The following is a 27,973-nucleotide window of genomic DNA, read 5'->3' on the forward strand; positions in this document are numbered from 1 at the left end:
TTTGTACTCAGCTGTTTGCGGTACACTACCTGGTAATTATGTCATGGGTAGACTGACATAATCCATTAACAACGAATGGGTAGAAATATATCCAAGCATACAACAGTCTTAGAAAAATTCTAGCTCGAGTTGGAAATAGGTATCCTAATGAAATTTGGATAAGCATAAAGTGGGCGAATGAAGCTAGTTAAAAACAAATTTCCCATCTAATAGGGTCTTGTCGAAAATGGGAATGTGTTTATAGCTCACAAAATGTAATAGATAATTTTCTCAAAATTTTTAGGAGTAAGATTTCTGGAAACCGTTTTAGAGTCTTGTTGGTTTCTATATTTAAAAAGATCAATTAATGGTGATAATACTTATACTGTTTACACCAAAGCTGTTTTGAGAAAACGACTCGTTTTCCTTTTACAATGCTGCGAAACGACTCGTTTTTCCTTTGCAATTTATAAGGACATAAAAACTTGTTTGCCACAAAAACGAGTCATTCGAAGCATGTGAGCGCAAATTAATGCTTACATTTAGCTAAATATACACAGCCCTGAATAATGTCAAAATATTAAAATCTAATATTTTATTTTTCAAGTTTTTTGCCTGTTAGGGCGAGATCATTAAATTTTACAATTCTTGTTTGTTTCTCTTTCGAGACGAGCTCAATGATCGGAGATGCAAATGGAAAAGGAAAGCCAAAGATAGCAACACACACCAACCACTAAGGGACGCGTTTCGTCTTTGGTTAGAAGACTTTTCAACCATATTAGGTGTGATGGCTTCAAGGGTCGTGCGTTGGTATGTTGTATTTGAATCGTATTTAATTGCGAAAACGCATATATGATACAATTACCACATTAACCAAGCTCGACAACCCTGCTTATTAGCTGTACTTCTTCCAATGCATTTATTTTTGTGTAATGGCAGACATTCTTTCTGTGGTGAATTATACTTCTTCCGTACCACATATGATTTTGATCATCTGTTGGAAGTTGTATTGTTTTCCAAAAAAAATTATAAAATCAACAAAATTTTAGAGAAAAAGTTAGAAAAAATAAATCTTAAAAATACTGAATCGTGACACTTATGTTGGAGTGTGAAAAGGTGCAATTTACAAAACACCTCAACTAGTGTGGACGGTTGAAATGTTTTTCAAAACGACATAAGCAAAAAGAGTCAATGTTGACGTGGCATAAGCCTACTACTTTTGACAGTAGGTGTAGGTGACGGTTTTATGCATAAAACACATGTGTGGTTGGATATAATGGTTTTTTATTTTGCTTATGACTCGTTGTAGAGGTTCAAAATAAGTTGCTGCAGGAAAATTAACAAATTTAATTGTTGTTGCGATAAAAGTTGTTGTTTTTCAAAATTATTTTTATCTATGTGTCAAAGTCGTTAATATACACTGTTCCTCGCTAAATGGTCATAAAATATTGGGAAAATTATTTTTTTGTTGTTGAAAAAGCATATTGACTTAGAAAGCCGGAGTCGAGTCAAAATTGCTCAACTAAATAGTGCCCAACATCTGTGAGCCTTTTCAGTAAGCTCTTGAATGTGACACTTACAATACAGTTTTCTAAGGATTGGATCAGTGTGTCGGTCAGCATATTGTTAAAAGCCCCCTCAATATCAATTTGTATGTCTTGGCGTTGGAAAATTCTTACCTTTACATAGACATGCTGTTTGTATTTAAACAGTGCGCTGGTCGCCTACTCTTTATCATGGTGTCCACAATACGTTCCATGGTTTTGAGTAGAAAGGACGTAAGGCTTATAGGTCTGTAGGCCCTTGGTGTCGCATAATTTGCCTTGCCAGGATTGCGTATAAATGTCACCCTTGTCTCCTACCAGGCTTTCGAAGTATATGCAAATTCTAGGCAAACTGTAAGAATATTGGCCAGATGGGGCGCCAAATAGTTTTCCTCCTTTTCTAATAGCGATGGATATATTCCATCAAGTCCGGGTGACTTAAATAGTTAGGAACTCCTCAAGGTTTCCTTTAACAAACGTTCCGTAAGGATAAGCCTCCGATCAACCTCATTAATATAACTATACATTAGAACTATATCCGCCAAGAATTTGAGCGGGCTGAAATTGTGTACAACGACTTTTATTATGATCTTCAACGTCTTTGCTAAATATGGGCTGGATCAGTTTATACCATATTAACCCATTTCCCGTCCATCTATCGTTTAACTTCCTATTATCCCTTTTAAGTGTCTACCATTTAAAAGAAACCTTGCAAAGAACTTGACATATGCGATCCATGGAGAATGGTTATAAGACTCGGCCCGGCCGAATCATATACATTTCGTATTTTTTATATTTTTTCGTGTTTACTGTAGACTTTGTTTTTCTTTCAATTAATTAAGACATAGGTAGTTTTCAATTACGATAGGATAGGTTAGGTTAAAAAGAGGGTGCGGATATTAATCTACCCCATGCCACTATAGACATACACCTAAGCCAGTAATCGGTTTGCTGTGCGCTCTAAAAACTAAAAGGTAACCTCGAAAAAGAAAATCTATGCTAGGAATTCCGTGCTACTTACAAAATCCTTAATTGTTTTCCATGCCACGCCCCTAAGTTGGTTCATGTCTGGTATTGTGTCCCCACCTAAGTGCTGGTATCTGTTAGAAGCAAAAGCCGGGCAATGACAAAGTACATGCTCCAACACGTTGCAACGTCTCATCGTCTTCCCCGCATGCCCTAAATATGCTATTACTTGCCGCAACGATTTTCATGAGTTCGTAGTCCTATATACCCCGTTATGGTACAAAAAGCTATACTGACGATCTGCTTACTTGCTTCCAGTTTAGTCTCGTCTTCTCACGATCTGCATCTCACCATAGGGTTTTCATCATGTAACGCTGTTCCACAGTGCGTTCGTAGCCCACGCTCTTAACTCGGACTGCGTCGAAATGAAAGGCTTCGGGTGAGCGATGGTTTTTGACGGCAGTCCTCTGGCCTTCACCGCCAAATCCTCTGTCCATTCATTTAGCCTTACTTCGTTATGGGCCGGCACCCAAACGATGCGGATTGTTCCATTCGCAGAGAAGGCGTTAATCTTCTTCTTACACTGCAAGACTGTTCGCAACCTTACCATTCAGGTTGTTATAGCTCTTATGGCAATTTTACTGTCCGTAAAGATGTTCACACTCGACGTCCTCGCATTAGCACCACACCCCCTCACGCATTCCGTGATCGCCGCTTGCAGGACAGTATTATGGTCAGGCAGTCTAAACCAAATCGCAGTCCCTGGGTTCTCAATGTAAACCTCCAGGCCCACTCTGTCCTCTAGCTTTGATCAATCCGTGTAATATGATCTTCCAGTTGGCAATACTAGGCTTCCGTCAATCCAAGACTGTATCGATGGCAGCAGTGCCTGGCACTCGACTTCAAGGTTCATCTCAGGTATCCGATCGGAAACCTCTTCCCTTCCTTCCAGGTTTCCTATCGTCGTCTCAATTATACCGCGATGGTATGAGCTGTTGCCATTCTCAATCCATTCTCCTATCGCCTGAAGTCTCATAGCCGCAGTGACTGCCTCACACTTAATCTGTATGTCAATGGGTCGGATATTTAGAATAGTTGCCAGTACTGTAGTGGGCGTGTTCGTCAGCGCTCCGTCTATGCCAAGACAATAAGTTCTCTGAACCTGTTGTATGGTCCTTATGTTGCACTTTTTCTCCTATCAGTCCACCAAACTACTGAGGCGTAAGTAAGTATTTGTCTAATCACGCTACTGTAGAGCCAGTGAACTATCCTTGGACTCAGGCCCTATTTCGAGCCTACGGCCCGTCTACATAGTGCCCAACATCTGTGAGCCTTCTCAGTACGCTGCTGAATTTTACACTTCCAATTAAGTTTCCTATCGGAGATCTCTCCTAAGTGTTTCACCTTGTCTGATATCGAAATCATTTCGTTGAGGAAACGTGGTGCGTAAAATTGGCTTAGCTTCGTCTTCCGCGTGAACAGGCATATTTCAGTCTTCTCTGGTTTAACATTAAGACCTCTGGGTCTATCTCAGTCATATGCCATATGCAAGACCCTTTCGGCCCTTCAACATTTTTCTATTTTGTGAATAACCTCGTGCTGGGCAGTCTCCACCGACGTTCCCTTGACATGGACATTCTGTTTGCATTTTAAAAGTTCGCTGGTTGTCCCACTCTTTATTATAGTGTCCACAATATGTTCCATGGTTTTAAGTAGAGAGGACGTAAGGCTTATAGGTCTGTAGGCCTTTGGTGTGGCAATAACTTGCCTTACCGGGCTTGGGTATAAATACCACCCTTGCCTCCTGCCAGGATTTCGAAGTATATGCTAGTCCCAAGCACGCTGAAAAAATATTGGCCAGGTGTGGCGCCAAGTCGTCTGTCCCCTTCTGTAGTAACGCCGGAAATATTCCATTAGGTCCGTGTGACTTAAATGGTTTGAAGCTCCTCAAAATTTCCTTCCCCCCAAATTCCGTAATTATAAACCTTCGATCAAAATCATTTTTCCAAGATTCCGGCGTCTCTGTGAGTCCCGTCGTCGGGTTTTCATCAAAAGCCTCAACATTTCCTCCGTTGTTTTTGCTCGCACTTCTATATCGTCTACTAAAGTTTTAGTTTGGACATGGGTTTTTGAGAGAAACTTTTTTATCTTGGTGACGACATTAACGCTATCGACCTGTAAGGAGAAACGTTTCCATGAGACGTGTTTTGCTCCTCTGGTAATCGTGTGTAATACACATTCCACATTCCTCTGTAAAAATTCTGCGGACCTCTTTCCCAACATTTCGAATCTCCCCGATCATCCAGGGTTTTTTCTTGGGCTGATTTCCTTTTTTGAAGGGGACAACTATCTTCGAAGGACCCCGGGAGTGCAGTCGTAATCCTGTTGAAATTTAAGTCAATGTCTTCCATGCTTGAACAATCTAAATTATTTTGTGCAAGTCTTTTTCTGAGTAGACTTCCGAATTTTGTCCAGATGGTTTTCAACTTATTCCGGAAGCTTATCGGATCCGGCGCTGGCTGTGCTATTCTAAACCTTATTTAGCGATGGTCAGAGAAAGAGTGTTCCATGGAGACGCTCCAATCTTGAACCTAGCCGTTAGTATTCAAGAACTCTGCCAGGGTTTTGCCCCGTGTTGGTACTGCCCCGCGAAATGTGGTGAGAGTTCCCACCACACCCTATTAGTAGCTTATTTCATGACTGTTTTGCTTTCCTTGCCAGCCGCTGCAGCTCCTAATAAAAATAAGTCAGGACATACGGTGGATGACTCAACAAATCGATGCTTTGGGTGCTCAAAAATGCAGTTGTTTCGTATTTTTGGAGCATTTCGTTAGACCAATCGGCACGAGCCTTTTTTAAGCGAGTGACAAGGTTGTCTCAAGCTGTGCGCATCAATGATTTTTAGAACAACAACTAAGTTTGAACGACCTTCACGAAATTCGTTTTAGAGTGAACTACGACCTCAGTTGAATTCACCATACCATCGATAAACACTGGTCCTTGATGGAGCTTCATCGCCAAAAATTTAATTAAGTTCATCGATGCACTGTTGTTGAGTTTATCCACGTCGAAAGTTATAAAAAATAATCGCACGAAAATGTTTACGATTTAATTCCATTTTTTGGGCGAAATTAATCTTTTGAGTTACTGTAAACAGCACAAATAGCGCTCGAATAGAAAGGCAACCCTCTTAGCACTTTATATCGCATTAACTGCTGTTTACTGTCACATTAAAAACACGCGTTTTTAAATAAGATTTACCCGTGCCATTGCCTTTAATAGCTCTTGCTGCCTTATCGATATTTCGAGAATTCGCAGGAATTCTCTAAGCTCTTTAATCTTAACGAATGTGGTTTGCAGTATCCACTTTTATGGATTATCGACATAATTAAAATCACCTGTTTTCGTTAACGAATAGAATCCATTAGTAGCCGTTGAGTGAAGCCGACGTATTTTTATTTCGCTTCTCAAAGAAAAAATAAATATATTTCTGCATCTCGGAATAGGTACTACCTATTACGAAAAAATTTTAAAGCGTTTTGGAGTAGGCTAGAAATGGACTCCAAAGACTCAACATCTACGTTGGTGGCGTCAGACCGCAGCATGTTGTCCTCTCCTCCTATAGGTGTGGGTGCCTTGGCACATGTAGTCGAGAGTAATGCTTCAAGCGCACAACTAGTCGTCAGTCTAATTAATGAGGAAGAGACGGATAATGCACAGTTCGTCCCCACCCTTTAAGTAAAGGTGGTGTTTCTGACTCGGATTCAGACAGCGACTGTGTCAATGGAACAGTCATCGCAGCCGAATCGCGAGATGAGGTCATCGGGATGACAGCAGAATCGAGCGATGGATTTGCTAAGCTCACAAGCAGACCGAGAAAGTGATCCCGTGCACGACGAAGGAGGCAGAGGAGTATGTACCGGCAGCGTAAACGGGCAAAAGTGCAGAATGCTGGAAGGGATAGAACTGACATTCCAAGCACTTCTACGGAAGCTTGAAAAAGATTCAGATCTCCCGAAGAGCATAACACTGCTAAAATACTGAAGAAGAAAAAGAGCTCCCCGCTTTTAAGTACTCTGGGAAAACCAAGCCAGCCAACCCGCAATGGAGATTCTAGACAGTGTCCTGCGGAGGTAGACAAAGTTGGAACAGGAACGAAGGAAGCGCACACGGCCCCTGAGTCTTCATGGAGGACTGTGACTTCCAAAAGGAGGGCACAGCCATCACGGAAGGCTCTTACGCCAGAGTGGCAAGGAAGCACAACAGAGATGAGCTGACTTATGCAGCTATGCATCCATTAGGATTCCACCAGATCATCGGTCCCAGGTCTGGTTAACGATCGGATTTTTGAACGTGTGTGGAACTCTGTAAAGGGTCCACCCATACAAATGATGAGCTGCGAGTTTAGAGGGGATATCTTTACGCTGCGTTTTGCGTCGGGGGAATGTATTGATACCGTCAAACAGCTCGTCAGAAGTATCCACGCTCCCTGGGAGGGCGCAAAGCTCGACCTGATGAGAAAGATGAATAACCCCCAGCTCACAAGGGCTACGGTCTTCATCAAGGGATGGGGCAGTAAATTTGCGACGGAACGCATGTTGGGTTTCTTCGGCAAGCAAAACGAAGGTTTGGTCGCAGTGAAGTGGGAGGTCTTCCACAGGGAGGAGAAGGAGGAAGGAATTCTCTTTGTGGTTGGCATAGATAAAGTTTCCGTGACAAGTATGACTAAGACTAAAGGCATGGCGCACTACGGAAGCAAAACTTACTTTTTCAAGATTGGGAAGACTAGATAGACAGAAATTTTCGTTCTGCGACATCAGGCCGTGCAGTGGCAGGTGACTCAACGCCGCCCAACAAACAGGCGGCCGAAAAAGAAACAATCACGACATTTCTCAATATTGGAAAGACTAGGGGAAGCAATGATCCTAATACTAAAATATCAGGCAGTGCAGTGGTGAGAGACCCAACACAGCCTAACAAACAGGAACCCGACGACAGACCCATCACAGACTTAAAGATTCGGAATACAGGGATAGGTAAAGATCCTAATATTGAAACATTAGGCAGCGCAGCGACAGGAGTCTCAATGCAACCCAACAAACAGGGAGCCGATAATGGTACCATCACCTACTCCCAAGAAGCCCATTTACTTAAGATTTGGAAGGTTAAGATAGGCAAAGATCTTAGTATTGAAATATCAGACAGTACAGGGAATGGAAACCCAATAAAGCTTAACGAACAGGGATCCGACGATGGAACCATTACCGACTTTATAAAAAGTCGGAAGACTAGACTAGGCAAAGAACCTAAAACGATGACATCAGGCAGTGCAGTGACAGGAAAGTCAATGCAGTCAAAAGAACAGGGAGCAGACGATGAGATCATCGCCGACTCCCAGTATGCCCATTTACTGGAGGACCAATGATTGAGGTAATCCAGATAAACCTCCATCGGAGCGAGACTGCTACACACGCTCTGATGGAGAAAATCAGCCATGGACGACCCGGAACAAAGTTTCTGGACTGAACCATATCAACTACCAATTATTCTATGCTAACACTGGTACTCGGCCGAGGACCTGCGTTATTTGTCATAAAAATTTTAATTATATATTTCCCCCGGAGTTGTCAACGTCGGATGCAACAGTGGTGAGACAGGGAGACGGTGGAGCATACCTGGCATCATTTAATCTGCCTTTCGACTCTCCGACACCTCCGAGGTGCGATGCGAACTCTTACCACATTTGGTGGGGTAGTACCAACATTAATAAGCGGGGCCAAGCCCTGGCAGAGTTCTTGAATACTAACGACCTAATAACACTTAATATTGGCAACACCGCTACCTTTGTTACTAGGATTAGAGAGAAGGTATTAGATGTGACGGTATGTTCGGAAAACCTAATCGATGAGGTTCAGGATTGGAGGATCTCCATGGAACATTCTTTCTCTGACCATCGCTACATTAGGTTTAGAATAGCAAAGCCAGCGCCGAATCCGATAAGCTTTCGGAATAAGTTGAAAACCAACTGGACAAAATTCGGAAGGCTACTCAGAAGAAAACTTGGGCAAGATAATTTAGATTGTCCAAGCATAGAAGACATTGACGAAGATGTCAACAGGATAGCGACTACGCTGGTGGGGTCCTTCGAAGATAGTTGTCCTCTTCGAAAAAGCAAATCAGCCCAAGAAAAACCCTGGATGAACGGGGAGATTCGCAATATTGGGAAGGAGGTCCGCAGACTTTTTAACAGAGCACTTTGTAAAAAATCGGAAGTATATTGTGATGTGTATTACTTACTTTACTTTTACTATTAATGGCTATGACAGAATATTTGTTCCACTAGCCGAACATAGAATAGCGTTCCAAGCGCCTCGATCTTCTGCGCTCATTCTAAAATCTCTGACACCAAGTTTCGAGGTGTCTCCCACAACTTGATCTTTCCATCGGGCTTTTGGTCTTCCCGGTTTGCGTGTACCACCGTGTTTGCCTTCAAAAGATATCTTTGCTGGAGCTTCTTCATCTATTCTGACAACATGACCTAGCCAACGCAGCCATTGTATTTTGATGCGTGTAACTATGCTATCGTCGTCATACAGCTCGTGGTTCATACGTCGCCTATATTCTCCGTTAACGCAAACTGGTCCATATATTTTACGAAGAATCTTTCTATCAAATACTCCAACTCTAACAGCACGGGTAGTGTCAGTGTCTAGTAAAGTGTAGTCTTCGTCTGTTGAGAGGTGGCCTTGTTTCTAAACTGCTTACTTAGTCCAAAGTAGCATCTGTTTGTCAGTATTATTCTTCGCTTTATCTCAAAACTGGTGTCATTCGTTTCGGTTACGGCGGTGCCGAGGTAGATAAAGTTACTGACTATCTCAAAGTTGGGGTTCCCAACTTTCTCCATTTTCTTTATCTGCTGTGCAAGGATGTGTATTACACACGATGGAATACAATAAGATTACAAGAGTGGTAAAACGTGCCTCCTGGAAGCTTTAATGACACCGCCAAGATAAAAAAGTTTCTATCAAAAACCCATGTCCAAACTGAAACTTTAGTAGACTACATGGGAGTGAGAAAAGAAACAACGGAAGACATGTTGCGGCTTTCAATGAAAACCCATTTCCAGATGATACATAAGAACTCACGGAGACACCCGAATCTTGCAAAAATGACGTTGATCGAAGGTTTATAATTACTGAATTTTTGGTGAAGGAATCCTTCAGAAGCTTCAAACCATTTAAGTTACCCGGACCTGATGGAAGTTTTCCGGCGTTACTACAGAAAGAGGCAGACTATCTGGCGCCTCGTCTGGCCAAAATTTTCACAGCGTGCATAGGACTTCATATACTCCGAAAGCCTGGCAGGAGGCAAGGTTGGTGTTTATACCCAAGCCCAGCAAGGCAAGTTATGCGACACTAAAGGCCTACAGACTTATAAGCCTTACATCCTTTCTACTCAAAACCATGAAACGTATTGTGGACACCATGATAAAGAGTATGACATCCAGCGAACTGCTCAAATACAAACAGCATACCTACGTCAAGGGAAGGTCGGTGGAGACTGCCCTGCACGAAGTTGTGCATAAGATAGAAGAATCCTTCAATGCCAAAACGTACACACTGGCGGTATGCATTGACATCGAGGGGGCTTTTAACAATATGCGGACCCACACACTGATCCAATCCTTAGAACAGTACCGAGTGGACCCGGTCCTTAGAGACTGGATAAACCATATGCTAAGGAACAGGTGGATAAATTGTGTGTCCCATGGCATTATTATAAGGGGGAAAGTGGCACAGGGCAAGCTACAGGGGGCATTTTATCGCCACTCCTATGGGTGATTACCATAAATGACCTATTACGAATGCTGACTGAGCAGGCATTTGAACCCGTCTGCTACGCGACGATGTTATAATATTTCTAAGAGGTAAGGATCCGAACGAGCTATGCAGAAGGGCCGAAAGGGTCTTGCATTTGTCTGGGCTAGACCCAGAGGTCTCAATGTTAACCCAGAGAAGACTGAAATATGCCTGTTCACGAGGAAGACGAAGATTGGCCAATTTAACGCACCACGTTTCCTCAATAAGACGATTTCGATATCTAACAAGGTCAAATACTTAGGTGTGATCTTGTACATGAAACTGAATTGGAAGTGTCACATTCAGGAGCGTACTGAAAAGGCTCGAAATGGGGCCTGAATCCTAGGATAGTCCACTGGCTCTACAGGAGCGTGATTAGACCAATACTTACTTACGCCTCAGTAGTTTGGTGGACTGCTATGGAGAAAAGTGCAACATAAGGACCATGCAATAGGTTCAGAGAACATGTTGTCTTGGCATAGGCGGAGCGATGAGGACCACGCCCACTAGGGCACTGGAGACCATTCTAGATATCCGACACATTGACATACAAATTAAGTGTGAGGCAGCCACAGCGGCTGTGAGACTTAAGGCGATGGGAGAATGGATGGAGGATGGGAGCAGCTCATACCATCACGGTACGATCGGGGCGACGATAGGAAACCTGGAAGGTAGGGAAGAGGTTTCCGATCGGACACCTGAGGCACTGCTGCCATCGGCACAGTCTTGGATTGACGGATCCGTAGTATTGCCAACTGGAAGATCATGTTACACGGTTGGATCAAAGCTAGAGGGCAGACTGGGCCTGGGGGGTTTACATTGAGAACCCAGGGACTGAGATCTGTTTTAGACTGCCTGACCATAATACGATCCTGCAGACGGAGATCCGGGCGATCATGGAATGCGTGAAGTGGTGTGGTGCTAACGCGAGGACGTCGAGTGTGAACATCTTTACCGACAGTAAAATTGCCATAAGGGCAATAACAACCAGGACGGTAAGGTCACGAACAGTCTTGCAGTGAAAGGAGATTAAAGCCTAAGAACGCATCGTTTGGGTGCCGGGTCATAACGGAGTAAGGGGAAATTAAAGGGCAGACGATATGGCGGTGAAAGCCAGAGGACTGCCGTCAATAAACTAGGTTAACCCGAAGCCTTTCGGTTCGACGCAGACCGATTTAAAGGAGTGGGCGACGAATGCGCATGCAACATTGTGGAACAGCGAAACGGTCGGTAGCACTGCGAAAATCCTAGGGGGGAATACAAATCATGAAAAGACGAGGCTATTACTGAAAGGAAGCAAGAAGGAGATCAGTATAGCTATTGTTATCATAACGCATGTGTAGGGCATGCGGGGAAGATGATGAGACGTTGAAGCATTTCCTTTGTCATTGCCCGGCTTTCGCGTCCAACAGATGCCGGTACTTAGGTGGAGATACAATATCAGACATGAACCAACTTAGGGGAGTGGTATTGAGAACAATTAAGGATTTTGTAAGTAGCACGGAAGTCGTAACTTAACATTTTCTTTTTAGAGGTTACTTTATAGTTTTTAGAGCGCACAACGAGCCGATTACTTGCTTAGGTGTATGTCCATAGTGGCATGGGCGGATTAATATCTGCACCCTCTTTTCAACCTAACCTAATGAATTGTCAACTAAACTACGCACTGTGGAAAAAATTCTAAGAAAAAAGCAAAAGGAGTTATCTCAATATTTTGTTCTGAGTTTCGCAGACAAAAGTGTCCTTATTAAAAATAAATTCTACCGAATTCTTTTACGAAAATCACCAAAATACCTTATTTGGGCAAATATGGTTTCAAAATCGGCATTTTTTAGTAAATTTGCTACATATATTGTTATGTGCAAAATTTAGCATGAGTTTAAATCCAAATAAGGTACCTGGGCTATGGCATTTGAGAACATTTCCAATTTTGAATTGAAACCAATTATATCTAGCTTGAATCCCATTTAAAACGCATCTACAATATGTCCTTTTTACAAAAAAAAAAGAAAGAAAAAATTAGGGTTTTTAAGTTTAAGTTTATTCAAGTATGAAAGTTTCGTCTTTCTGACAAACAGCCTCTAGTCAGGAATCAGAGGACTTACACCATGAAGGAGCACACACCATGAAGGAATCGATAGAACAGCGCCACCCAACTCACATTTTCACAATGCTCAAGTTAACCAACTCTTAACTTTGAAGTGTCTTAGGGTGCAAAACTTATGATTTGGATGTGTTTACTATTAAAATATTGTTTTTTAGTCCGTGAATTAGAAAAAATCTTTTATTATAATCATATTTAACAATATTATTGACAATTTCCATTGAAACTAACGTTGGGATAAATAAACTGATTTTAAGAAATTCGTAGGCAGCAAAATGCGCATGGTATGTAACTTAACTCAAAGAACGCTCGTTGGCGTTTTATTGCTTAAGTATGCATACATGTGCTGTGCGTGGCATGTAACTCCAGCTTAAGCACAAACTATTTTTTGTCAAAAAATTTATGTAAACGATTTTCATTATAAGCTGCAGAATTGCATTTCCGGCAATTTTGATATCTAGTATTTTCTCCATAACCGATCTCTGCTCATATGAGCAGCTTATGACGATAAGACATCCTATGCCATTAGACGATAAGACATGTCATATGTAACAGTAACTCTGAAAGAAACATACATGTCTATAAAAAAGAACAATACACATGAGAATACATGCCAATTAGAGCGTGCTTTATTCGTATTCGGCGCACATAATATAAGTCTTATGAGTACAGAATGTGACAGCTCATTTGGCATGTCTTGTAATCGAATGACAGTTTTACCTGACGGGCGAACACGTGAGCATTGAGCATTCAAACTTACAGGTGGTAGGCAAAGAAATATTGGAGAATACTATCCCCTGGTCTGTAATTCTCAAGTTAACAATTAACTCGCATGGAACATGTAAAATGAAACAGAAGCATACAGATTTCAAACAAAAAAGTTTTATCCCATTGAACTGTTGCTGATACTTTTTGATGTGAAAAATACATTTGTATTTGAACTATCGGTTTTACTCACAAATAAAAAGCTCGGTTTGTGTTCTGCAAAATACTTTTTATAAAGAACTTATAAAGAAAAGGCAATTTACAATTCAGCAATTTTGTCAAGTCCGTTACTTTCGTCGTTAACTACAATATAACAACTTTTGATAATGTTTGTCCTAAACTTTAATATTGCCATAGATTAAAATTAGATTCCGTCCAATTTATTAATAATTTTGAACTGCAACTTATTACCACCTATTTAGCGGATAGTGGGATGCTTCGTATACGGATTTGATGCAACTGCAGTCTCGGACAATCAGCGGTTTCGAGAGTCAGTCCCAGTGAGCTCTTGCTTAATACAGAGTGCCTATGATGCTCGATATGACAAGGCGAGTTTTTTTTTGGCGTCCTTTAATAACCAAAGGCCATTACGTTCCAGCAGTGATCGGTCCTATGAACCGGAACGAGCGTAAGGAGTTTGATCAGGATCGCTACATGCAATGTGGCAGCAAGAATAACAACATAATTCGCTAACTAACACAACAGTTTTTAAAAATTAAACCACTTGGAGAATACCTGTTAATCAATCTAACATGCAAAGTTGCATAAAATGCAATTTCAAATTTAATGTTACGATAGCAATATAATAACCAGCCTTTAGCTTGAAATCATCTACCGACAGACAAACATTTAACTACTATACACCACATCCAAATTTTCATTCACATATAGAGCTAACGAAAGCGCATGCTTTACAAATGTTATGCGTATTTCTTAAATATTGCCTCTTTTATTTATTGAAATATCAAATATTTGAAATTTTGAGTCGTTAATTGTATTCTCTCATTTTTTGACAGCTGACTGGAATATTCCAATATCAGATTAAGGTGTTTCGAGACACAGTTTTTGCCCACAAATTGAGAAACGATGAGATTTTTTGTTTCTCGATGCGAGAAGTTCGCACAAAAAATACAGAACAACACTGTAAATATACTATGTGATGGCTTAAGAAAAGCCAGCACAATTTGAATTTTTAAATAACGGAAATTAAACTAAAGGGACCCTAATAATTAATGCAACCCAAATGTAACAGCATGTAGAACTTTTAAAAATGTATCAGTATGTAGATTTTTAAAAATTTCGGGTGACCTTTTATATACTTTATTTGAAGATATTTCATTGAGCTACCTTCACACTAAGTGGTCCGTCCACCTTTCCAATCATTTAGGACCCCAAACATGTAGTTTTCTACAATCCTGGCAATTCTGAATGTCAGACTTATGTCAATTTATTTATTTGAAAAAGAAAAATAAGGCGGTCTGAAGTTAGGTAGATCCAAATGTCATCATTACTCTATATTTGAAACTATTTGTTGTAAAAATAAAATATGTATGTATGTGCTACAATGTCAATTTAATTGGTCTCACCTTGTAGCTCCATAAAGTGGACACCAGGAACATATGCAACAAAGGAGTAAAATAAGTATTGTCAGTGCAACTAAGGTAGCCAAGAGAATTAAGAGCCAGAACAGGAGTTTATTTTCAGCTTTGTATAAAGTCTGCAATGGAGTAAGAACCTTTTTTTCAAATACAATATTAAATAGTTAAGAATGCTGGAAATGATTGTACTTACGTCCGTCTGGTTCGTATTCATATCTCGGCCTGTCATAATGGCAAACGAGCTGTTTTGTTGGGAAAGCCGTTGTTGAATTTGTGAAATATCAACAAACGATGCTATATCATAGAGGACTGTAGCTGTGACAACACTTCTATCTTCAATATCGGTATTGCTGGAGGCTGGAGTATTCTGTGCTCCGCGCTCGTCTTTCCTAAGTGGACGAATTTCGTGGATGACTACTTTACCGCCCGTTATAGTGGATAAGGTTTCCTCAGTTTTCCTCTTGTCTGGGTTTAGGCCGGGAACAACGAATGTCACAGATCGTGAACGACTCTCCGGTGGATATATACGAATTGTAGAAGTACTTGAGCGAATTGGTACGCCCAAATCGTAAGCCCGTGCTGTCAGTATAAATATATTCTGGTCTTCAGATTGGGTTGTTGGCGCTTGTCTACGATGTCTTTGAATTGATTCTTTACTAGTTTTAAAAATGACTTTTTCTCTAACAGTTATTTCCCCTGTAACTTTATTCAGCGCAAAATTATTATCGTAGTTGCCGTTAATAATCTCATAACGTATTTCATTATTGGGCGCAGTGGCATCCTTGTCTGTTGCACAAATAAATGCAGGAGTAGTAAAACTTTTCAAATCTGGCGCCAGAATGAACTCATAAACGTCTTTCTCAAAAATGGGAATTTCGTCATTTACATCAATTAACTTAATGACTAGCGGAACTTGAGCTCTGTTCCCGGTTCCGTCATTATCGCGCGCCTCTACATACAAGTGATACTCTGGCATAACTTCTCTGTCAAATCCATGATTATTTGTTGATACTGTTATTAAACCCGTTTCTGCATCTAAGTTCAGAGAAGTATTTAGGTACCCAAGTATTGCAGTGTAGCGCACTCTGCCTCCCATACCAGTATCGGCATCATTTGCTTGAACCTCGACTACTTTGGTTCCCACAGTCATGTTTTCTGGCAACTCCACTGTGTACATTAGTTGTGAAAATACTGGGGCATTGTCGTTAACATCATTGATATAAACAGTTACGTTGACGATTGCCGAGAGATTGGTTGAAGGTCCAAGTTCTTGTGCCAGTATCTGAAATTCCACTGTTTGTCTTTCTTCGTAGTCCAGTAAGATGTTGTCTCGCACCCTTATAAGGAACGATGCGCTGCGCTCGGCCACATTTGGCGATATCTCAAATGTTCCATTATTATTCAACAACGTCAAAGAAAAAACACCATTCTTGCCAGTATCGTCATCATAAACTCTTGGTACATATGGATCGACAAATGTAAGGGCTGTACCTTGTGGAGCATTTTCATCCACCCTCGATACGTAGCTGTTAAACAAATATAAATAATTTTAATTTAAATTATAAATATAAGCAGACAAAATTAGGAGGTTTTAAAGATTCTGTCTTTGAATAATCCCGATTATTCCCAAAATCTTACCTAAATTTTTTAATTTAAAGGAATTCTTCAAAAAACACAAATTCAATTTTTAAGATAGTATGAAAATTGCCCACGATTATCCCACACAAGAAAGTGTTGACTAATAAATCATAAATAAATACAATAATTAAAAAGTTTTTATTTGCTTTAAATATTTTTGACATTGAATATGGCATGTGATTGGTAAAAAGATGTACATATTGTATGTTAAAACATTTTTAGTTGCACGAAATAAATGTTGTACTTAAAAGTTATATACATATCTGTTTCTGCAATGTGGAAGACGATTTTTGTTTTCTTTCACTCATGTTATCCGAATATTTGTACACATACACCATAGAATGGAATCATAATTTAAATTTTGGCATTCCTGGTTTAATTCAAGAGGACAAAAAAATTGCGTGCTTAGAAGAAAAAAGGTTTGTCAAAAAAACAAAAAAAAAAAAAAAAACACAAACACAAAAAAGTGGATTGTGGAAAACATGCATTTTAGACTTCATAAAATTCAATCATTTTGGAATTAAATTAATTTGTACTGAATTGGATGTGACAATATAAGTGATAGTATTGGAAATTTCATGCAAATGTTGACAGTGACTGCGCGTCAAATGGTCCATCCGCTTAGTCATATTTTGGGATACTCTTTCCAACATTTCTTCCAATGCGTCAATTGAAGCAGGCTTGTCTTTATAGACATGAGCTTTAACATAGCCCGACAAAAAGAAGTCTAAAGGCGATTAATTGCACGATCTAGGCGGCCAATTGAGCGGCCCCGAACGTGAAATAAAATCTCACCGAACTCGCCTTTCTATAAGTCCATTGTTACGCCTGCGATGTGGCATGTGTCACCGTCTTGTTGAAACCACATGTCATCAAGTCAAGCTCTTGCATTTTGAGCAAAAAAAGGTTGAATATCATTTCACGATAGCGCTCACGATTCACAGTAACGTTACGATTTGCATCATCATTGAAGAAGTACGGTCCAATGATGACACCAGCCCATAAACCGCACCAAACCGTGACTTTTTCTGGATGCATTGGTAGCTCTTGCCAAAATTGCTAATTCTGCTTATATACGTACCTATTGAGCCCCAAAATAAGTTTGTCGCTTAATGGAAGAAGCGCTCGATAACTTTCTTAACAGAGCAAGCATTTTGAAAATAAAATTCAAAAATTGGCAAGCATTATTCGTTTGTACGGCGTTTCAGGCTAAATTATAAACTAAACTAAACAATGAAAAAAACACGCAACGTGTTTGCCAAAAAGATAATAGCTAAAAAAGGGCATGTCCACTGAATCAGCCCTTCACGATCTAGTCGGCTACATAAAGGGTTCCCTCGCTGTCAAGGAATATACAACGGAAGCATTTCTTGACATTGAAGGTGCTTTCAATAATGTAAAACCGACGTCAATCACGAAGAAGCTAGAGTTTCTAGGCATCAACTCTTCCGTAAGAAAGTTTATTAATAATTTACTTACTAAAAGATGCATTACGGTAGGCTTGGGATCTGGGGATCTAAGAAGATGGGTCAACAGAGCCACACCTCAAGAAGGTGTGCTGTCTCTTCTACATTGGAATATAGCCTTTAAGAATATATTATTGTCTCTGGAAGAAAAAGGTGTAAAAGTGGTCGGGTATGCTGATGACATGGCTATTGCGGTTAGGGGAAAGATCCATAGCACTCTTAGAGATAAACTTCACTAAGCCCTACATGCGACAGTGGAGCGGGATATCGCAAGTGGTCTAGGCGTTAATCCGTGTAAGACAGAAGTAGTTCCTTTTATCAGGATATACAAGTTACCTACAGTGGCACCTGTCTCCGTAGGAGGAAAGAATGTTCCCTTTACTAGAAGAGCAGGATATCTGTGTGTTTTGCTGGATAGGAAACTTCAAATCCTACATTTTGGAAAAGGCGTATCTTGCCCTTTACACCTGCAAGAGAGCCATTGGCAAAAGTTGAGGGTTTAGACCGCGCAACATGCATTGGGTATATACAGCAGTTGTCGGACCTATAATGCTATATGCTGTTGTAGGCTGGTGGACGGCGCTTCAAAAGCCCACCTACTCAATGCTCAACATGATCCAAAGGATGGCGTGTTTATGCATCACAGCCGCACTGAGGACGACACCATCTGATGCACTGAATTTAATGCTGCATTGTGGCTGGACAAAGTGGAGCGACCACTGACGTGAGGTTAAGGGAGCTTTCACTTTTGTCATGTGGTGGCTACGATTACTGTGTTATCCTTGATACAATCCTGCCTGAGCCGCTTTTTGATAATAAGTACTGTACCTCTCTTCCTCATAGAACCGATTGTATCTAAGATAACAGAAGCTACATAGACTTCAATACGGATGGTTCGTAATTTAACGACCAGGTGGGCTTTGGGGTGTACTCTAAAGATCTAGAACTGGTCATATCGAAAAGATTACCCGACCACTGCAGTGTGTATCTAGCAGAAATCCTTGCAATTAAGGAAGTGGTGGATTGGCTAAGATATAATGGCATTACGACGATTGGCATAAATATCTTCTCAGATAGCCAGCCAGGGGCTGTGAGCATGCCAAAATTGTGTGGCCTAATTAAGACTTGAAGAGGTCTATCGCTTTGATGTCGATGGCCAGAACAGACGGCTCAGTCATTGTGTCCGTTATGATAGATCACTGTCTAATCGGAAAATATATTGACAGACTGAAGGTTGCCAGTAACGACTTTTGCAGGGGCTATTAAGACTTCGAAGAAGAAGAGACCGTAGAACACCTGCGTGTGTGCCCCACACTTGCAGTCAGAAGAAGTTCCACTTTAGGTTCTCATTTCCTTGAGAACCGGTCTGATTTAGCGGATGTGAACATTCGCATGTTGTTGGGCTTTTTAAAGCGATCTGTATGGTTTTGGATGGATAGAAGACATCTTCCTTCTTCTGTTCCTGTGGTATCACAATGAACGAAAACGTCTAAGTGAGTCTGATGGTAGACTGCCACTTAAATCTAACCTAACCTAACCCTCTTTTAATCATAATTGTTTCTGCTTTGTTTAACTCTATCCAAAGCTTGTTTAATAGATGTAAGTGTATGTGTTTGCCTGACAAGTATTATATTATGTTTGTGTGTTTGTGTTTGTCAATGCTGCTCAGCTTAAGCAGAGATTAGTAGAGGACTTATCGTGAAGTTATTAGATTGATTTTCTCGAAACAACGGCCAGCAAGAGGTACGTGAAGCAGTGTCACAACGCAACACGAGTACAACAAACAGCAGTTAGTGAGTAAATAGTAGATCAATAAATCATTGTTAAGTAAAGTAATATAAACGGAATGTGTTTCAATTGGAAACAAAACGTCTACAGTAAGAACGTGGCAAGTGGTACCAGAAGTGCAATTACATCTGCATTGCGCACGCGTCCAAATCCATTCTCATTCAGTCAGCCAAAGGTGTGGCGATAAAATGCCGTCCTGTGGCGTGCCTTGTGCCACTTTCTCCCTTATATTTATGTCATGCGACCCGCAATTTATCCGCCTGTTCTTTAGCATGTGGTTTATCCAGTCTCTAAGGACACGATCTACCCGTTACTGGTCTAACGATTGGATCAATGCGTCGGTCCGCACGATGTCAATGTAAACCGCCAATATGTACGTCTTGGAATCGAAGAATCCTTTTATTTTATGCACAACCCCGTGCAGGACAGTCTCTACCGACCTTTCCTTGAAATAGGCATGTTGTTTGTATTTAGGCAGTTCGCTAGATGTCCTACTCTTTATCATGATATCCATAATGCGTTCCATGGTTTTGAGTAGAAAGGACGTAAGGCTTGTAGGCCTGTAGGCCTTTGGCGTGGCATAACTTGCAGGACTTGGGCTTCCTTAAGGCTTCCTTGACCATAAATTCCGTTATGATAAACTTTCGATGTACTTCATAATTCCAAGATTCTAGTTTCTCCGTGAGACCCGTCGTACCCTGTGGAAACTGCGTTTTTATCAAAATCCTCAACATGTCCTCCGATGTTTCTGCACTCACTCCCATGTCGTCTACTAACGATTCAGTTTGGACATGGATTTTTGTGAGAAACATTTTCATCTTGGCGGCGTCATTAATGCCATCGACCTGGTCACAGAAAAGCATCCAGGAGAAAAGCATCCGCTCTGGTAATCTTATTGTATTCCTTGAGCCGTGTGTAATACACATCCCAATATACTTCCGATTTTTTACGACGTGTTCTGTTAAAAAGTCTGCGGACCTCTTTCTCAATGTTGCGAATCTCCCCGGCCAACCAGGGCTTTTCTTGGGCTGATTTCCTTTCTCGAAGCCTTCTTCTGAGTAGTCTTCAGAATTTTGGCCAGTTGGTTTCAACTTATTCCGAAAGCTTATCGGATTCGGCGCTGGCCGAGCTATTCTAAGTCCAATGTAGCGATAGTCAGAGAAGGAATGCTCCATGGAGACCCTCCAATCCTGAACCTCATCGACTAGATTTTCCGAACATATTGTCATATCTAAAACCTCCTTCTTAATCCTATTAATAAATGTAGCGATTTTACCACTATTTAGTGTTATTTGGTCGTTTGCATTAAAGACTTCTGCCAGGGCTTGGCCCTGCTTATTAATGTTGGTATTACCCCACGAAATATGGTGCGAATTCCCATCGCACCCTATTAGTACCTCATTTTTTGCTTTCCACACCAACCGTTGCAGCCCCGACGTAGGTGGCGATGTCGGAATGTCGAAAGGCAAATAAAGTGATGTCAGGTATGCCATCCCCCTGTATCATCACTGTTGCGTTCGACGTTAACAACTCTGGAGAAAATACATCATTTTAATTGCTGATTTGCAGAGCACGAGTGCCTGTCTCTGCGGTGGAGGTTTATCTGGATTATCCTCCATTAGATGGGCTTCTTGGGACTGGGTGACGGTCTCATCGTCTGTTCCGTGTTTCTTAGGCTGCATTGAATTTCCCGTCACTGCACTGCCTGATGTTTAAATAATAGGATCTTTGCATATCCTAGTCAGATTCTTAAGAAAGTCTGTAATTCTTCCATCATCGGATCTCTGTTCGTTAGGCTGTATTGAGTCTGCCGTCCCTGCACTACCCGATGTTCCAATATTAGGATCTTGAGTAAATGGGCTTCTTGCGAGTAGGTTGTGGTCTCAACGCACCCTGTGCGTTAGGCGGCATTGAGTTCTCTGTCACTGCACTGCCTGATGTTTCAGCATTAGGATCGTTATTCATCCTAATTTTCCTAATCTTGAGAAAGTCGTTGATGGTTCGGTCGTCGGGTCCCTGTTCGTTAGGCTGTATTGGGTCTACCGTCCCTGCACCACCTGATGTTTCAGTATTAGGATGTTTGCTTATCCTAGTCTTTCCAATATTGAAAGAGACGGTGATAATCCCGTCGTCGGCCCCCTGACCGTTAGGCGTTATTGAGTGTCCCGCCACTGCACCGCCTGATGGCTCAATATGAGGATATTTGCCTATCATCGTCTTCCACGCCATGCCTTTAGTCTTAGCCAAACTTGTCACGGAGACTTGATCAATGCCAATCACAAGGAGAGTTCCTTCCTCCTTCTCCTCCCTGTGGAAACCTGCCATTTCTCCACGGCCAAATCTTGGTGTTGCTTGTTTAAGACTTCCATCATGCGCTCCGTCGCGAGTTCAATACTTGTTCGATAAGCCGATCGTTTGCCAAATGCCTCACCTGAGACCGACGATCTGGTGAAATCCTACCGGATGCACAGCCGATATCGATGACTGCATAAGTCATCTCATCTCTGTTGTGCTTCCTTGCCACTCTGGCGTAAGAGAGCTGCTCCTTACTTTTCTCATCGACCATCTTCTCCTTCGGTGATGGCTGTGGCATCTTTTTGGAAGTCAAAGTCCTCAATAAAGACTCAGGGGCCGTGCGCGCTTTCGTCGTTCCTGTTCCGACTTTGTCTCTCTCTCCATAGGACACTGTCTGGTGTCTTCATTGCTGGTGGGCTGGCTTTGTCTTTCCAGAGTATTTGAAAGCGGAGAGCTCTTTTTCTTCTTCAGCATTTTAGCATTGTTATGCTCTTCGGGAGATCTGATTCTCTTTCCAGCTTCCGTAGAAGTGCCTGGAATGTCAGTTCTATCCCTTCCAGCATTCTGCACTTTCGCCCGCTTACGCTGCCGGTACATACTCCTCTGTCTCCTTCGTCGTGCCCCGGATCGCCTTCCAGGTCTGCTTGTAAGCCATAGCTCACTTCATCCGTCATCCCGCTGTCCTGATTTCTCGATTCGGCTGCGACGACTGTTTCATTGTTGTGTGCTTGAAGCATTATTCTCGTCTACAGGTGCCAAGGCACACCTAAAGGAGGGCAGGACAACAAGCTGCGGTCTGACGTCACCACCGCAGCTGTTGGGTCTTTGGAGTTCGTTTTGAGCTTCCTCCAAAAAGGCTTTACATTTTTTCGAAATAGGTAGTAGCTATACCGAGATACGGATATCTTTGTTTGAGGAGCGAAATGAAAACACGTTCGCTCTACTCAACGGCTACTGTGAGTAGAGCGGAATTTCGCAGATCTACGGTGGAAGACTTGAAAAAGAAGCTAAGTAAAATGCAGTTAGCAACTACGGGCAACAAGGCGGAATCCCGTGAAATTGACTTCAACGAATTTGAGTTCAACGGTAAGGGTGATAACGATAAGAGGTAATACCAGGATTCACTGAATAAGGTTAAGCCAAGCGATCAGCCGATATACTTTTTTTTTAATATTTGACAGTACTTGGCATTGAGGATGTCAACTTGTTCTCTTTTTACATTCATTCTTTGTTTACGTTTTCTCCTATATGATGACATTTTCAATCGTCAGATTTGACATCCTTAATGATGTTTATGGGGCCTATCCACTTTATGTTTTTACATGTGACCTAACCTTCTATTAGTGAATCCTGAGGTAATACTATAGGCGAGGAAGTTTCGAAAGTAGCTGCAAGTGGCGAGAGTTTCACAGCAATGCTAGCCTATTCTATAAAAATGGAAGATACTTTCAGAATTCGGGCAAAAAAATTGAATCCAAAATTTTTAGAAAACTTCACAAATCTGAACGAGAAACTCCAGGAACACGTGGAAGCAAAATTCAGAAACTGAATAAAATATCTTTTCTCACGACGAGAAATCTTTTCTCATCGAGAAGAAAATTGCAGAACTGGAAATCAAATGTGGTCAATTCGTTATCGTCAGCGCCAATAAAATCAAAACTCCAGACGGATAAACAACATTTGATGTATTTAAATTCCAGTGGAAGACTGTCGCTTCCGGAAATTCATATAATGACAACGATAAGTAAATTGAACTCCTGCTAGCATTAAAAGGGAGTGCTGCTGATGTAATACAACGTATTCTTACACCCACTAGAAACAACTACAGCAAAATTATAGCAGCACTTCAACGAAAATACGGTGGAAAACACAACGAGTGCAAAAATCATACTAGTCTCTGCAGGATATGGCAACTGAGGTCGAGCTACTGGTACTACTGACATACTCAAGAGAAAGCCATCCGTTGGTGGAGATCGAGACTTTCATCAACGGTTTCCGGGACCCAGAAATTAAATGTGCAACATATGCGTCGCAAAAGGCAGAAGAGACGGCGAGAATAATTTCAAAGCCCCAGATGCACAACGTGCGTAAGTTGGATACCGAGTATGATGATTCAAACACTCTTATTGATTCAGTCAAAGAAGCAATGAGGCAGGCATTGGAGAAATTTAAACAAGAATTGAGCAAGCCCAAAATAAAATGCTACAATTGTGATAAATTTTGACACTTTGACCGAGAATGTAGAGCGAGACGCAAACGTTCCAGATCGACAACGCCACCTCCAACATAGGGTAGTAAAAGAGTGACTCAAAATTCAGAAAATGAGTCACTTTTAAACTAAATCGATGTCGTCCTACGAGGCATGAGCAGGCTCCCATAGAATATGGCCCCACAATCTCCATAGCCATAGTTCAACAGGAAAACACTAATTGAACTACAGCCGATTACATCAATGGCGACAGGTCTATTATGACGTTGGACACAGGCACATCGAAATCTCTCATTAGGACAGATTTGGTAAAAGGAAGGATATCCCCGATAAATGGAGTCAGATTGAGTACGGCAACTGGAAAGCCCGAAACAGTCAAAGACAAGGTTGTTTTGAAGTTGACTATCGCCGGTGTATCCGTAAACTACGAGTTTATAGTGGCCGATATTGTAGACGAAATTATAATTGATTCAGATTTTGCGATTGCCTTCGGTTTTAACCTGGATATAAAGCATCGTGTGATGACCTTGTCTAACATCGAAGTACCGTTGAATGTGGGTTATGACGAGAATATCCATATAAGGCGTCTAACTACGAACCATCCAGAGATAATACTTCCAATTGCCGAAGCAATAATATGGGTGCCATTGAATGGAGAATGTGAAGCCGGTAATTTGTGGGTGGTTGAGCCAGCAGAAATCAAGAACAACAAAATTTTTATTTTTGTTTTAGAGCGCACAGCAAGCCGATTACTGGCTTAGGTGAAACTGGTAAGTGAAATGGAGGAAAGTGGTATCAAAGAACCATCATCACGGCGACCGTGCAGGCATTGCTCAAAGGCTGAATCTAAGGAAAGCACCCGTTCTTTGAGGATTACAGAAAGCTAAACGATGTCACCAAAAAGGACAGCTGTCTACTCCCAAGAATTGATTACACACTGGACACCCTAGCCGGGATAAAATGATTCTCCACCCTTGATTTTCAGAGTGGTTACTGGCAGGTGAAATCGTAGAAAAAGGCAAAGAGAAAACTAAATTTGGAGTTAATGGCTGACTCTGGCAATTCAGCGTTATGCCATTCGGTCTCTGCAATGCCCCGGCTACCTTTGAGAGACTAATGAAGGAACTTCACTGGAAGTCGTGCTCGATTTTCCTGGACGATATCACAGTCATGGGAAAACCCGTTGAAGACAATCTTAAGAACTTGACGGATGTTCTCTAGCAACTATCAGCTGTCGGCTTAAGACTTAATGCGAAAAGCGCAAGTTTTTCCAGCGTGAAGTAAAATATCTTTTTTACTTTTTTTGTTCTTAAGTCTATAGATACATATATCCATACAGTCTAAAATAAATATATATATAAACAAACAACATTGATATCTAACTAGGATTTAAGTATAGTATAATTTTTCTTTTTAATGGGTATCTATCTTCAGTAAGATCAAAAATATGATAATCTTAATTAAAATCTAAACAAATACGTCGAAAAGGCTAGTTATTTCCAAAATCTCTTTTTGGATAATGGTATTGAATATTAAGTGGTTGTAAATTTCTCGTTGGTATTGACAGAACGTTAATATTAAACCGGCTCAACAAAAATTCAGACTTTAAATTCTTTAAAATTCAGACTTTAAATAAAAGAATTGGACCCAGATGACTACCCTGTGGAACACCGGATTTCACAATAACCGGCTTAGAAAAAGAGTCGCCGAGGTGTACATTCTGAATTAACCCAATTTAATAATACAGGAGAAACCCCGATTTTACCGAGCTCAAACAAAAGTAGGTCATGATTGACTTTATCGAACTTACTAAAGTCGGTATATATAGCATCAGGTTTCCTCTGCCTAAATCCATCATTGACAAGAGTTATTTACTGTAAAACATTTGTAACTGTTGATCGAGCTTTACGAAACCCGTGTTGTGCATCTGAATAAATTGAATAAACTTGATGGGAGATGTTATGGTCTGTTAGGATGTTAGGGTCTGAATCCCATTAAAAAGCGGATTTATTGCCTAATTTCGCTGAAACTGTTACTTGTGTATTAGTTCTCCGGACCCGAATAACATATGATCCAGACCAGCTCCTTTTTAGATATAACTCTGTAGTGGAGTTATAATAAAATGGGATGATTAATATAACAATAAAACAAGTAAAAGCGTGCTAAGTATGGCCGGGCCGAATCTTATATACCTTCCACCATGGATCGCATTTGTCGAGTTCTTTTCCCGGTATCTCTTCTTAGGCAAAAAAGGATATAAGAAAAGATTTGCTCTGCTATTAGAGCGATATCAAGATATGGACCGGTTTGGACCACAATTAAATTATATGTTGGAGACCTGTGTAAAATGTCAGCCAATTTGAATAAGAATTGCGTCCTTTGGGGGCTCAGGAAGTAAAATAGAGAGATGGATTTATATGGGAGCTGTATCGGGCTATAGACCGATCCAGACCATAATAAAGACGTACGTTGACGGTCATGAGAGGATCCGTCGAACAAAATTTCAGGCTAATTTCGGATAATAATTGCGACCTCTAGAGGCTCAAGAAGTCAAGATCCCTGATCGGTTTATATGGCAGCTATATCAGGTTATGAACCGATTAGAATCATACTTGGCACGGTTGTTGGATGTCATAACAAAATACTTCGTGCAAAAATTCATTCAAATCGGATAAGAATTGCGACCTCTAGAGGCTCAAGAAGTCAAGACCCAAGATGGGTTCATATAACAGCTATATCAGGTTATGAACCGATTTGAACCATACTTGACACAGTTGTTGGATATCATAACAAAACACGTCTTGCAAAAATTCATTCAAATCGGATAGGTATTGCGCCCTCTAGAGGCTCAAGAACTCAAGACCCAAGATGGGTTTATATGACAGCTATATCAGGTTATGAACCGATTTGAACCATACTTGACACAGTTGTTGGATATCATAACAAAACACGTCGTGCAAAATTTCATTCCAATCAGATAAGAATTGCGCCCTCTAGAGGCTCAAGAAGTCAAGACCCAAGATCGGTTTATATGGCAGATATATCAAAACAAGGACCGATATGACCCATTTACAATTCCAACCGACCCACACTAATAAGAAGTATTTGTGCAAAATTTCAAGCGGCTAGCTTTACTCCTTCGGAAGTTAGCGTGCTTTCGACAGACTGACGGATATTTAGATCGACATAAAATGTCGCGACAATCAAGAATATATATACTTTATGGGGTCTCAGACGAATATTTTGAATAGTTACAAACAGAATGCCAAATTAGTATACTCCCCATCCTATGGTGGAGGGTATAATTAAAATTCAGCGTACTACCTGAATAGAATGTAGTATAAATGAATGAATTTCGAAAAATCTTCGAGTTGCCCAATAAATTCTGCAAAGATTAATTTATATCCCAAACTTTAGAGCTTTGCTCAAACTGTACGTTTAAGGCCGAAACAGAATGAGCGCGTTGAGGTTTGTTTTTAACGTCGTGTTGCAAAAATTTAACTTTTAAATTTAATTAAAAAAAATTCAACTTTGACGCTTGAAAACGAGCGTCATTCGGTTCTGACACAGGTGAAGTAGCATTTTTAGTCGTCACAGCTAAACATTTTTTAACTTTTGCGAGTAAATTATTATACCCACCACCATAGGATAGAGGGTATCTACATACCAATTTCCGATCCTACAAAGTATATATATTTCCTAACGTTGTAAAATGCTAAGTCGATTTAAAGATGTCCATGTGTCCGTTGGTTGTATCACGCG

General features: G+C 40.9%; 1 protein-coding gene across 11 annotated transcripts in view; it reads right to left on the minus strand.

The window, feature by feature from the left end:
* The window catches only part of LOC106086255 (cadherin-86C), a 295,580-nt gene that overhangs the window by 65,322 nt on the left and 202,285 nt on the right, over nucleotides 1-27,973 (minus strand). For 8 of the 11 annotated variants that reach the window (XM_059363859.1, XM_059363855.1, XM_059363851.1 and 5 more), the window contains 2 exons: nucleotides 15,009-16,341; nucleotides 14,804-14,952 (listed from right to left, as the gene is read on the minus strand). In XM_059363859.1, coding sequence (XP_059219842.1) covers nucleotides 14,804-14,952; nucleotides 15,009-16,341 — 1,482 coding nt within the window. The remainder of the gene's footprint in view (nucleotides 1-14,803; nucleotides 14,953-15,008; nucleotides 16,342-27,973) is intronic. The other 3 variants (XM_059363853.1, XM_059363852.1, XM_059363861.1) reach the window with 1 other exon arrangement.

Source organism: Stomoxys calcitrans, chromosome 2, assembly GCF_963082655.1.
Source record: "Stomoxys calcitrans chromosome 2, idStoCalc2.1, whole genome shotgun sequence".
Taxonomy (NCBI): Eukaryota; Metazoa; Arthropoda; class Insecta; order Diptera; family Muscidae; genus Stomoxys; species Stomoxys calcitrans.